General features: G+C 45.1%; 1 protein-coding gene across 4 annotated transcripts in view; it reads left to right on the forward strand.

The window, feature by feature from the left end:
* The window catches only part of PARD3 (par-3 family cell polarity regulator), a 574792-nt gene that overhangs the window by 547140 nt on the left and 14234 nt on the right, over window positions 1-13418 (forward strand). For all 4 annotated transcript variants that reach the window (XM_088149996.1, XM_088149995.1, XM_088149997.1 and 1 more), the window contains one exon: window positions 1006-1120. In XM_088149996.1, coding sequence (XP_088006122.1) covers window positions 1006-1120 — 115 coding nt within the window. The remainder of the gene's footprint in view (window positions 1-1005; window positions 1121-13418) is intronic.

A 13418-nucleotide genomic window follows, 5' to 3' on the forward strand; every position in this document is an offset into this window, starting at 1 on the left:
GCCCTTAAATCAAATCTTTATTACGGCCTTTGGGCCAGAAAGGGCCCTCGTATCTATTCTTGTGAGCACAATATGATCCCTGATAAATGTTGTGGGAGCTTCACATGTTGAAATGTATCACATGCCTATTAACCTTTTGATGCTATCAAGCTGATAAGTTCAAACTACTTGTCAGAAGCAGATCTAAGTAGGACGTTCTTGACAAGGAAACATACTTTAATAGTGCCATCTGCAAATCACATTGAGGAAACCCATTGAGATGAAATTCAGACATCAGCAGAGTACCTGAAATGAGTAACAATTAACTGTCACAGGGATTCAACATTATGATATCTCATTAAAATATTTTTTTGCTTTTCTTCTAAAAATCTTTAATGCAGAGTCTTCACATTCCTGTATACCTTAAATGCATATAGTAACAGAAGAATAAATGCCCCAGTTTTGGGGGGGCAATCTTATTCGGGATTAATCAATTGGTAACACTTTCTATGTTGAAAGTATAATTTCTGTCCATGCCTGTGAGCCTCCTGAGTGCCACCTGGAGAGTGTCACAGAGAATGCTGGCCCAGATGGGTTTTTGACCTGATACAAGGGTTCTTGTTACATTCTTATGGATTAGATGAACTGAAGAAGGCTTAGAGAATGTGTATTTGTGTTAAGTTGTGTTTACATTAAGGAGGATTTCTTTCAGTGGAGTCTAAATATTCATGGTAGAATAACAAGGCATATACTTTAGGCATAGTCCTGATAGTTTTCCAGTAAGCCACTAAGATCCATCCACAATGTATTCTTTATTACAGTAGTAACATAGCAACATCTGTATTCATTATTCAACGTTTTGTTTAAGATTGTGCCTGATATTACATGCATATTTTAATTTGTTGTAAGACATAGAATTAGCTCTAAAATTTTTATTATACGTAATAATTTCTAGCAGAAAAAGGAAATTTCAGGTTTTGAGGAAACTACTAATCACTTTTGTTCTCCTGTCTCATTTTGTAACAGATCAGCTCCCAGCAATCATGACCGGATACAACGATTAAGGCAAGAATTTCAACAAGCCAAGCAAGATGAGGATGTGGAAGATAGGAGGCGTACTTACAGTTTTGAACAACCGTGGGTATGTGTTCAATTATTACACTATCTATATAGCACTCAGCAAAGTCCTTAGGGAAAAAAAGCTGCCTTAGATTAAGTCAAATCATTGTGCAGACAGCTATTTTGTCTACCAATAGTAGTTATGTAGGGTTTCAGTCAGAGTCCTTTTTGTTCCTACCTGGAAATGCCAGAAAATAGACCTTGTAATTTTTGCATACAACAAAATTGTTCCTCCATAGTTTTACAGTCCATTCTTTGCTTGGGTTTAGGTGTTATCCTCAATTCCTACTGGAAACTGATTCCGTGTCTTGAATGACCTTTTAACCCCTGACTCTTTGCCTTTCCATCTGTGGTGCAACATTCCTAATTTTGTTTTGGATTGTGCTCTGCCATCTGTCCCTTCTGTAAAAGGATATTGTTTGGCTTGTTGGAAGCCATTCCTGGGTCACAATTGATGCTGACCAACTTAGCTGCCCTTTAAAGAATGTCTCTAGGGGATTTCTGCAGGCGATGTTGACAAGAACATGATTCTTTGCTTGTATAAACCATACAGATCTAAATAAAACATGGTAGCATTCAAGACACCTATACTGGTCTTTACTTGAATGCATTTTAAACAATCCATTACAAGCATGCGTGTGTGTGTGTGTACTCATACATACTGTGTGTGTGTGTGTGTAAAAAATCTATGTCAAAACTCACAGCTTGGTTCTTGTCAACCAGCCAGAAAGTGATGTCTGAAAAGGCTTTGTTCTCCAAATCAACTTTGACTCAAGGCTGAAACATCTATTTATATATTTTACTTTATTTATAAGATTCTGCTTTTTGGTCCAAAAAGACACCTTGCATTTTAAAAAATAGTTTTCAATCAGTGCAGATGTGAAAGAATCAAGTTTTGAATCTCTGTGATTAAAACTGAAATTTGCAATTAAATAAAACTATCAACAGAGAGGACACTACTGTTGTAGCCACCCAAAATCATCTTGGAGTTGGGCAGCATCTAAATGTATGTACATATGAGTGTATGTAAATAATTAAATAAATAAGCATTGACAATAACAAAACCACCCCTTTAACGTAGTTTTGAAATAAGAATATTTTTATCAGCCTGTTCAAAATTGGAAGACAGGAAAACTTATCCATAAATAGATTTATGCAAAACAGGCTCTACTTCTTGCAGCTTCAAGCTTTATTCTCTGTGGCCTCAGCAGTGAAAGTCAGTTGAAGAAAGATGCTGTTTGGTAACCTAAAGATTCATTCCTATGGCAGCTGACATTGCTTAGGGAGCCTAAATGCATTTATAGATTGAGAGAGAGAGAGAGAGCATGAGCAGGCAGGAAAAGGGAATGAGCCTAATTGCACTGGGGTGATGCTGTCAATTTGCTAACCTAAGGTATATGAGTTTGCAGAAAGACCTATTTGCATGTAATTCTGTAGAAGCTTATTCTAAACAGGAAAGCTGTGCCATAAATACGTACCTCCTATGTGTGTATCTCATATAAAGTCTGAAAAATATTTCAGATTTTCATTTCAGTTTTCCTCTGGACTTTTGTCTCCACCTGTGTTGATTTCAAATTTAGCATTAAAAATGTGGGGAACAAACACGCTCTTACACCAGCCTGCTTAAATCAGTTCCTTAAATCAAACTTCTGTAAAAGAGATACAGGGTTCTTTTTAATGTTCTGTTATAAAACATCCTAGGATCTCCATGAATTAATGTAATAAAATGTCCATGGGTATGTTACTTTAATGGATAAGCTATTTTGTTGTTGTTGTTGTTAACTTTCCAAAAAATATTTTCATCAATGGAGTTTCTGGAAAAAAAAAAAAAGAGCTTCTGCATTACAGGACGAGGAACTGGAGATCTGCTGAATGAGCTCCGAATGTGACAGTTAGGGATCTTGGGAAAGCTATCTGAGAAAAATTCACACTCTAGAGGACTTGAAAACTTAACTACTGTAGGTCATAGGCCAAATGTTGTCTATCCAAACACCATAGCAACTTTAGACAGCCAATCTTGGCATGCTTTATAAGTCTCCAGCAATGACTGAGTGGAGAATTATTTAGATGACAGGCTGATTACCTCAGGAATGGAATAATTTCCTAAATTGTAGGTCAGAAGACTGACCTTTCTTTTTTCTTTTTTTTCTTTTTTCCACACAAACAATGGGGAGCTATCCCCCACTGGAGTAATAATGCAAATGAGCTTAAAGTATCTGAAATTGTGCTTAATATATTAATTTTAATCCTGAGCTTTGGTGATTCTTGGCTGTAGGCTACACATGTACCGTTATATACAGACACATTCATTTAGCAGAGGCCCTGTGTATTTTAGGATTAATTTTCTCCCTCTTGTGTATTCTAATCTAGGTAAGATCACAATGCTTGGAAGGGATAGAACAATGATCTCATCCCTTTTGAGAGCACACAATGTAGCTTCAGCCCTGAGGAACTAAAAACCCATCTCTTAAGCAGCACATGTGACTTCAACCTATTAGTTTAAAATTATAAAGATACTGTCTTCAAAATGCATGCAGATGTAGCAAATGCCAAATAAAATTAAAACACAGAAAGTGGGTGGAATGTCTACATGCATGGAATTGGATATTTTAACTATAATCTTAAATAATTTCTATCTTGGTTTACAATCTGGCTATTGGAAAAAAAAATCATCTGCACAAGGTCTGCTGTTAAGGCTGGTATATAACCTGATGGAACTAGGGGGTGGCACAGGTGCCATTTGCACTGAGAGAAGGTATAAAAGGCTTATATGGACATAAAGCTATAAATACAGAAAAATCCCTCAGATCCTTGATAGGAAAGTAAAGAAAACCAGTTTCCTTTCACAGAATAGCAAACCCACCCACCCCACCCCAATTCCTCCACAATTTTAAGATGGAGATTGAAAGTTAAATTCTAACAGCAGAACAATTTCTGCTGCCTCAGCCATATTTCCCAGTCTCTGTTGGCTGGTTTTAATGGTCCTATTCAGATCATAGTGAGCAAGTGTCCATTTTAACTATGTTTCAGCAGGATATCCTTGGCAGAATCTTTACCAATGACTGAGGGAGAGTGGCACTTCTACCCAAAATATCTGCTGATCCAGTAATTTGTGAGTCCCTGTCTTGAAGGCAGTCGCTCCAGCAACTTTAATGAACACAGACATTCTTATTAAAATCTTTAAAATGACAGTTTGTTGAGACAGATAGACAGAATAGTTGTGGTTGAAATCTCAGGGCACATGTGTCTAGGGCATCATTCTTGTTAAAATTATGATGTATCTTTTTAGGTTCTTAATCATAAGACCTTTTTAAGGGTTCAACACACTCCTGATTCTCTAATACAGTGTGTTGTGTATTAGTGGAAATAGCTCCATTGTGCCAGAGAAGAGAGACCTACAGTCGTGTGAAAAAGAAAGTACACCCTCTTTGAGTTCTATGGTTTTATGTATCAAGACATAATAAAAATCATCTGGTCCTTAGCAGTTCTCAAATGTAGGTAAATACAACCTCAGATGAACAACAACGCATGACATATTACACCATGTCATCATTTATTTTACAAAAAGAAAGCCAAAATGGAGAAGCCATGTGTGAAAAACTAAGTACACCCTTACTGCTTCCATAGGTATGAAGAGGCTGTCGGGTCTACGATGTTCAAATCCCAACAAAGAAAGATCTCTTGAAACCCAGGTTAGGTTCAAAAAGAAATTCATTTATTGAGATGTACATGCAGCCTCAAAGCATTGCTGAAACTAAAAAGCCCACGCATTCCACTCTACTTTTACCCCCTTGTTCACCCCTCCTTCTCCTCGGTCAGTGCTGCGTTCTCATGTTGCTGAGACCTTGCACATTCCTCGCCCTAGGTAACAGTCCACCTGTGTGAACATTCTCACCTTCCTTACTCCCCCCTCCCTCTTACTAAACAAATGACAGAAACAAAGCAAGCAACTACAAAGCTGATAGATTGATTACTGGAGGTTCTGACAGAGGCTAAGTAGCAGCCAGGTGCTGCTGTCAGAAAACGACAGACACGGGTTCGGTTGTCCAGTAGACAGAAGTTTTTATTGGGCACGTTTGCAAAGGTGGGTCCCTCCCGCAGCAATGGAGGAACCCCGAAGCAAGGTCTGACAGGTTTTTATACCCCCTATCTGTCCTCCCCCTCCTACGAGGGCTTGGCTCACAATCTCACCTTTTTTTACTGCCCTGGAGCGCCGCTAATTAACCGCAAAACCGCAGACATTCCACTTTCCGAATCCAATCAGCGCAATACACATTCCAATCCCCACTTGACCCGACAGCCGCCCCCTGCCGTTTCTCTTCACTCTGGTGCGAACGTGCCTCTTTCCTGCAGTCTTTCCTCCCTCCTGCCGTCCCTCTCCACTCTGGTGAGAGTGTGCCTTCTGCCCATCCTCCCTCCTGCCACCCCCCCAAGGCTGCCCCATGGTGCACAGCGCTCTCCCCTAGCAAACATGGTTCGTTTGAGGCCCTCACTTCTCCCTGCCTTCTCACAATCCCCCCTTTTTCTTTTCACGCCTCTGTTGGGCCTCAAACCTGGCTAACAGGATTTCTCCCTCGTCCCGGACCCGGGGCTTCACACACTGGGACAGGTAATTCCCACAAGCAGGGAGGCATTGCATTAAGCAACATACTAGGACCAGTAAGGCAATGAAGCCAATAGTTAGTACAGAAAGTTGTTTTAACCAAGCAAAGTTAGGTAACCAACTAGTGAGCCACGACCAATTCCATCCCTCTGGATATGCGAGAGGCTAAGGTCTTCAACTTGGCTAGTTTTGCTTCAATATAATTCTCATTGTTGGTTAGGTTAAAGCAACAAAGACCTTGAAAAGATTCACAGCCTTGTCCTGCCCTTAATAGGAGATAGTCTATAGCTATCCGATTTTGAATGACCGCCCTCCTGATCTCAGTGACTTCTTCAGTGAGGGCTGCAATGAGAGAGGATGTAAGGTTGACACTTTTAGCCAGGAGGCAGGCCACCTTCCTTAGGTCCAGATAAGTTCTTCCACTTAGTGCAGGAACCCCTACTAAGGAGAGGGCCAGAGCCATGGCTTCTGTTTCAGACAAGAGTGTCACATCACTCTCACAATCAGATGGCAGCTCCCTTTTTCTTTTTTTCTTTTGATGGGTGCGCTTGCATTGGAGGCAGGGCATATAGAGAGGTCAGGCGCCCTATGGCACAAGGGCCCCCTGAACTATAGGCTGGAACATAGGTGTAAGCTTCATGTCCACATAACAAAAAGAAACCTTTAGGTAGGTATAGAGGGGTTGAGGCGTAAGGGATATTATAGATCCCTCCACAAGTGAAAGCAGGACCTTTTGAGGGCAGTGGGTGGGTACGGTTCTGGGTATTGTTGAAATATACACATTGAGTTGCATTGGTTATCCCCAAGAGATTTAGAGCCATTTGCCTTTGATTAGTCCAGGGTCTTGGTGTGGGAGAAGACCCAAAATGATAGAACATCCCCCCCCACGGGGGATCATCCCCAGTGATATCAATATTCGCTATCTGAGTAACATTCTTCAATGCTTCCAAGCTGATGGGCATTCCAAAGAAACAGGTGGAGGTGACACCATTCACAGTCAAGAGTTGCCCCACACAAAAAGTTGTGCTGTTCAAAGCTGTCTGTGCCAATTCTACGCCTTTATGTTGGTCATCTCCTCCCCTGCCTTAGTTCAGTTCCTTTTAAGTTTTACTTTGAGTCCGTCTCCCGGTTGGGCAGTCCATGGTCGGGGGTCGGGAGCTCACTTAACCCGATGGTAGTGGGTCCAACCCCCCTGTCGGGTCCGAACCGCTGATTCAGTTGTCAGGAGAACTTGGTATGGTCCCTCCCAAGACGGCTTCAGCTTCTCATCCTTCCACGTCTTTATCAGGACCCAATCCCCTGGCTTGTGGGGGTGTTGGTCTTCCAGCAAGGGGGGCCGCTGAGCGAGGAGTCCCTGTTTTCTTAGAGACAAGAGAGATTGTGACAGTACCAAGAGATACTTTCTTAGGAAGGCATCCTTTAGCTCGGGGATAGGCTCTCCCACTGGAGCCAGGAAAGGTCTTCCCATCATCAACTCGAACGGGGAGACCCCCACATCCTTGCGAGGGGCTGTCCGCATTCGAAGCAGGGCAACCGGAAGTGTCTTTGTCCAAGGTAGCCCTGTTTCCAATCCCAGTTTGGTGAGATGTTGCTTCAATACCCCGTTGGCCCTTTCCACTTTCCCACTGGAGTCAGGATGCCAAGGGGTGTGGAGTTCCCATCGAACCCCCAGGCTCCAGTACCACGGCTTTACAGTGTCTACCAAAGCCTGCACCCCCCAGTGAGACCCTTCGTGCAGTTTCTCCACCATCCCCCTCATGTCAGCACGGCTCACTACTGGGTCCCCTCAATTGTAACCCAATGACCTGCTTCCTCCCTGCAACCTTCCCTTTCCAGCAGCTGTGAGTAAACCCCGTTCCAGCCAAATTTTCCTGAAAGTGTGCACTACTCCCCAGGCGTATCGCGAGTCTGTGTAGACGGTGAGGGACACTCCCTTTCCCAACTCTAGTGCCCGTTTCAAAGCGTGCACTTCACACAGCTGAGCCGACCAGTCCGCTGGTAGTGCCCCCTTCTCTATTGTCTCTCCCTCCGCCGTCACTATCGCATATCCTGACTTCCTTTGTCCCTGCTCTACTCGGCTAGACCCATCCACAAACCAGACCTCACCCTCCTCCAGCGGGACCTCCTGCAGGTCCTCCCGGGTCTTTGTTTGCAGCTGCAACAGGGTGGAGCACTCGTGCTCAGCCGGCTCCCATTCTTTCCGCTCCCCCGCAAGAAACTCCGCTGGGTTCAAATTCCTGTCTGTTCCTACCACCACATCAGGACTTATCCGGAGAACTGTCTCATATTTCAACATCCTCCCTTCTGTCATCCAAGCAGCCGCCTGCTGACTAAGCACACTTAAGATCTGATGGGGTGAATGGACAATCACGGGGCTCCCAAAAGTGAGTTTTTTCCCTTCTGTCACTAGCACAGCAGCGGCAGCCACTGCCTGCACACAAGTCGGCCATCCCCTCACCACCGGTTCTAGGGCTTTGCTCAGGAAGGCCACTGGTTGATATTTCCCAGCCCGTCTCTGAGTCAGCACTCCAATGGCGGTTCCCCCATGGGCTGTAACGTATAGGTGAAAGGGGAGGGCCAAGTTCGGTAGAGCCAGAGCCGGGGCCGTCACCAGGCTCCTTCGTAATTCCCCCCACTTCTCTGTGTCCCTGTCTGTCCATTCTACCCTGTCAGATGATCCTTTCAACTTCGCATACAGAAACTGAGCCTTGCTCATGTACTCATCTATCCATAGCCGGCAATATCCTACTAGACCCAGAAACCGCCGCACCTCCGTTTTAGTATGAGGGGGCTTCAACTGCATTATCCCCTGTATCCGAGAAGGATCAATCAACTTCTCGCCCTTCCGGAGTACATGTCCTAAATACTTGACCTCCCTTTCCACAAATTGGACCTTCCCTTTTGACACCTTCAATCCTTCCTCAGCCAACCAGTTCAATAAAGCCACTGAGTCTTCTCTCACCTTTACTTCCTTCTCTCCAGACACCAACAAATCATCCACATACTGCAGCACCTGAGAACCCCCCGGGGCCCGGAACCCCTGGAGTTTCTCTTCCAATGCCTGTCCAAACAAGAGGGGGCTCTCGGTGTACCCCTGGGGCAGCACCGTCCATCTCAGTTGTTGCTTCAGCCCACGCCTCCCATCCCGGGACAGCGGGTATTGGGCTTGCCGCAAACCCGTCACCCCTGGTTTCAAGGGGATGCTAATTGGGGCGATGCGGAACCGACCCGCCCCCCCTTCTCCTGCCCATACCTCAGGGTTCACAACCTCCACGTCCGCCTCCCGCAACAAACACATCCTTTCTGCCTGTTCCACATTCCACAACTCCATTCCTAGACTACCCATTAGATCCCTTTCCAGCAGGTTCACTCTTGCCTGTGGGATCAGTAACACATCTGCAGTTACCTCCTTCCCATTCCACTCCAGTCTCACTTCCTCCAGTACGTTTGCCTTGACCGGAGAGCCTCCCACCCCCATCACCGATACCGACGTGCCCCGGGATTTCGCAATCCCTGGGATCGGTTGGCACAGCGATGTTCGAGAGGCTCCGGTGTCCACGAGGAACTGCTGTTCCTCGCCAGTGGGACCCACCGTGATGTTTACCAAGGGTTCCCCGTGGGTCCCGGTTGGGGAACCATGACCCCCCTAGTCGTACAGGGGGAAACTCCTCTCATGTCCTCCCGATGTTCAGCATTATTGGGATCCCAATTTGGGTCTGCCAGAGGGAATTTAGTATCTGCGGCCGGGGCATTTGGGACATTTGCATTCCTTCGCTCCCAAGCCCCGAGCGCAGCTCGCCGAATCTGGCCCCTCTCTTCTGGCGTATAGAGGTGGGCTAAAATGTAATTCAGTTCCCCCAGGAGTATTCCACCGGGCCGAGAAAAAGTTCCAATTGTTCGGCGGCGGTATGGGCGTTCTCTTGCATACGAGGGAGGGTCTCTTTTTTTTTTTTTTTTTTCCACAACTCACTGGGTTTGATGGGAACCGTTAAGTAACTGGTGACAGCCACCTCCTGTGCGTTCGTTCCGTTCGGGACCTCCAGGACGGGGAAGGCACTGGCCGAACTTAGAATAAAGGGCAAGTTCTGAATGTCTTGGTTCAGCTGGTCCAGCTCTTTCCGCAGCCCGGGATAGGGTGGGGGCGCCGGAGGGGGAGCGGTAGGAAGAGGAGGAGGAGGTGGCGGCCCCCATTGAGGTCCAGTCAGCCAGAGGTCCTCCTCATCCTCCTGTTCTTTTTGGACAAAAATTTTGGCTAACTTGGGTCGAGGCCCCTCCCAATGAACATGGAACCAGACTTCTACATAGAGTTCCTGTGTTAACATTTTATGCTCCACAATGTAGTTTTTTAGTTGGGTCACCCAGTAATTCCTGGGGATTCCAAGAGTATCCCAATGGTAGGGGAATTCGGGGTCCACCAGTGGATATTTTGGCCATTCTTTAGTGCACAAAGTTATCATGGTCGGTTTTTCCAGACCCCTGGTGAATGGACACAACCAGGGTGTCTCCCATTGTTGCAACAATTGTCCTAATGGAGAATCCGTGGGGATTCCCCCTACTGCGTTTTTCCCACTGGCCCCTGGCCTTACACTCTTACTCTGCGCCTTACCCATCCTTCCTGACTACGTTTCCCACCTTACAGAAGGTCCCGGACTCTTCTGTCCCCTTGCGGCGTCCAACGCCTCGTAACCACGCTAATCTCCCCGAGATTATGGGTAGGCTGTACTCACCAGACCTCCCGGAGGTCTCCTCGTCGGCCGACTTCCTCTTTACTTCTGTCTGACTGGCGATTGGAGTCCCGTCCCGGACCCGACTCCGGGGAAAACGGGAGACACCTCAACGGGGTGTTACGGCCGATTACTCACCGGTTCCCCACAGTCCGGTCCACGTCGAGGACTCCTGGCTGGCTCGCCAATTTTGTCAGAAAACGACAGACACGGGTTCGGTTGTCCAGTAGACAGAAGTTTTTATTGGGCACGTTTGCAAAGGTGGGTCCCTCCCGCAGCAATGGAGGAACCCCGAAGCAAGGTCTGACAGGTTTTTATACCCCCTATCTGTCCTCCCCCTCCTACGAGGGCTTGGCTCACAATCTCACCTTTTTTTACTGCCCTGGAGCGCCGCTAATTAACCGCAAAACCGCAGACATTCCACTTTCCGAATCCAATCAGCGCAATACACATTCCAATCCCCACTTGACCCGACAGCCGCCCCCTGCCGTTTCTCTTCACTCTGGTGCGAACGTGCCTCTTTCCTGCAGTCTTTCCTCCCTCCTGCCGTCCCTCTCCACTCTGGTGAGAGTGTGCCTTCTGCCCATCCTCCCTCCTGCCACCCCCCCAAGGCTGCCCCATGGTGCACAGCGCTCTCCCCTAGCAAACATGGTTCGTTTGAGGCCCTCACTTCTCCCTGCCTTCTCACACTGCTAATCAAATGCCCTTGATCAATTGATCATCAGCAAGTATGACTACCTCTATAAAAGCCAAAGTTTTAGGAGTTTGCTGGTCTCGAGCATTGAGGTGTGTGTTAACACAATGCCAAAGAGTAAAGACATCACCAGTGTTCTTAGAGAAGCAATTGTTGCTGCCCATCAATCTGGGAAGGGTTATAAGGCCATTTCCAAACCATTTAAAGTCCATCATTCTACAGTGAGGAAGATTATTCACAAGTGGAAAACATTCAAGACAGTTGCCAATCTTCCCAGGAGTGGATGTCCCAGCAAATTCATCTTAAGATCAGACTGTGCAATGCTCAAAGAAATTGCAAAAAATCCAAGAGTTACATCTCAGACTCTACATACCTCAGCTAGCATGTTAAATGTTCAAGTTCATGACAGTACAATTATAAAAAGACTGAACAAGTATGGTTTGTTTGGTAGGGTTGCCAGGAGAAAGCCTCTTCTCTCTAAAAAGAACATGGCAGCACGGCATAGGTTTGCAAAGTTGCATCTGAACAAATCACAAAACTTCTGGAACACTGTCCTTTGGACAGATGAGACCAAAGTGGAGATGTTTGGCCATAATGCACAGCTCCATGTTTGGCAAAAACCAAACATAGCATATCAGCACAAACATCTCATACCAACCATCAAGCACAGTGGTGGACGGGTGATGATTTGGGCTTCTTTTGCAGCCACAGGACCTGGGCACCTTGCAGTCATTGAGTTGACCATGAACTCCTCTGTAAACCAAAGTATTCTAGAGTCAAATGTGAGGCCATCTGTCCAACAGTTAAAGCTTGGCTGACATTGGGTTATGCGACAGGACAATGATCCCAAGCACACCAGCAAATCTACAACAGAATGGCTGAAAAAGAAAAGAATCAAGGTGTTGCAATGGCCCAGTCAAAGTCCTCAACCCGATTGAAAGGCTGTGACAGGACCTCAAGAGAGCTGGGCATAAACAAATGCCCACAAACCTCAATGAACTGAAGCAATGTTGTAAAGAAGAGTGGGCCAAAATTCCTCCACAACAATGTGAGAGACTGATAAAGTCATACAGAAAACAATGACTTCAAGTTATTGCTGATAAAGGTGGTTCTACAAGTTATTGAATCATAAGGTGTACTTAGTTTTTCACACATGGCTTCTCCATTTTGGCTTTCTTTTTATAAGAAAGTTGTATTTACCTACTTTTGAGAACTGCTAAGGACCAGATGATTTTTATTATGTCCTGATACGTAAAACCATAGAACTCAAAGAGGGTGTACTTTCTTTTTCACAAGAACGTATGTTCTTCCAGATATTGCTAAATGACAATTCCTGTTAATTTTCTCCATTGGCCATGGCAAATGAGGATGCTAGGAGTTATCATTTAAGTATTAAGGACTCTGGTTTATTTATCCACCATTGGTTTATACTGCAGTATATCTCCAATAACACAGATGAAGGAGGAAGTCTTGTGTGTGTGTGTGTGTGTTAATTTTTCTGTGACTTTGAGTCAGTGTTGATTCCTGGTGACTGCCTGGACAAGCCCCTGCAGTTTTCCTGGCAACATTTCAGAGATAGTTTGCCATTGCCTTCTTCCTAGGGCTGAGAGAGAGTGACTGGCCCAAGGTCATCCAGCTGGTTTTGTGCCTGAGGGGGAATTAGAACTCACGGTCTCCTGGTTTCTAGCCTGGTACCTTAACCGCTGCACCAAACTGGCTCTCTCTCTGTGTGCATTAGTTCCATTAAATTGCTTCACTTTCAAGATTAGTCCTAATATTTCCTAATATACAAATACTCAGCAGTTGTTTTCTCTGTCTGTCAGTCCTTCGAGATAGGCCAGGAGATTCAAGGAATACTGTGTTATTATTGTAGGGCATCGAATTTTTAAAGCTTGTCCAAGTTTCTTCCTGTTCTATTTTATAGTAAACAAAATAATGTCAGGGTTATTTTGAATTTCTTTCTCACACTTGCTCCAATTTTTGGACTGTGTAATCTCTTCTTCAAGTCCCTCTAGCAGTTCATTCCTTTCTCCCCCACTTGAGCTCTTTCATACTTTCCCAAAGGTCACCTCAAAATTCCTTTACTTATTCACTCACTTTATCACCTATCATCTCTCTCTCTCTCTCTCTCTCTCTCTCTCTCTCTCAAATGTTGAAGTCTTCAGAATTTCTGTCAATTGTCAATTGATAATACTGACATAAAGGTATATTAAATCATACACTAAATTCAAAACATTAAATAGTTTTGATAATCAAGTGTAGGCAATGCATTATAATGTACTAGATGACCTGCCTCACT

Source organism: Python bivittatus, unplaced genomic scaffold (genome assembly GCF_059951505.1).
Source record: "Python bivittatus isolate LINGU-HERP-01145 unplaced genomic scaffold, Pbiv_v1 ctg000610_np1212, whole genome shotgun sequence".
Classification (NCBI taxonomy): Eukaryota; Metazoa; Chordata; class Lepidosauria; order Squamata; family Pythonidae; genus Python; species Python bivittatus.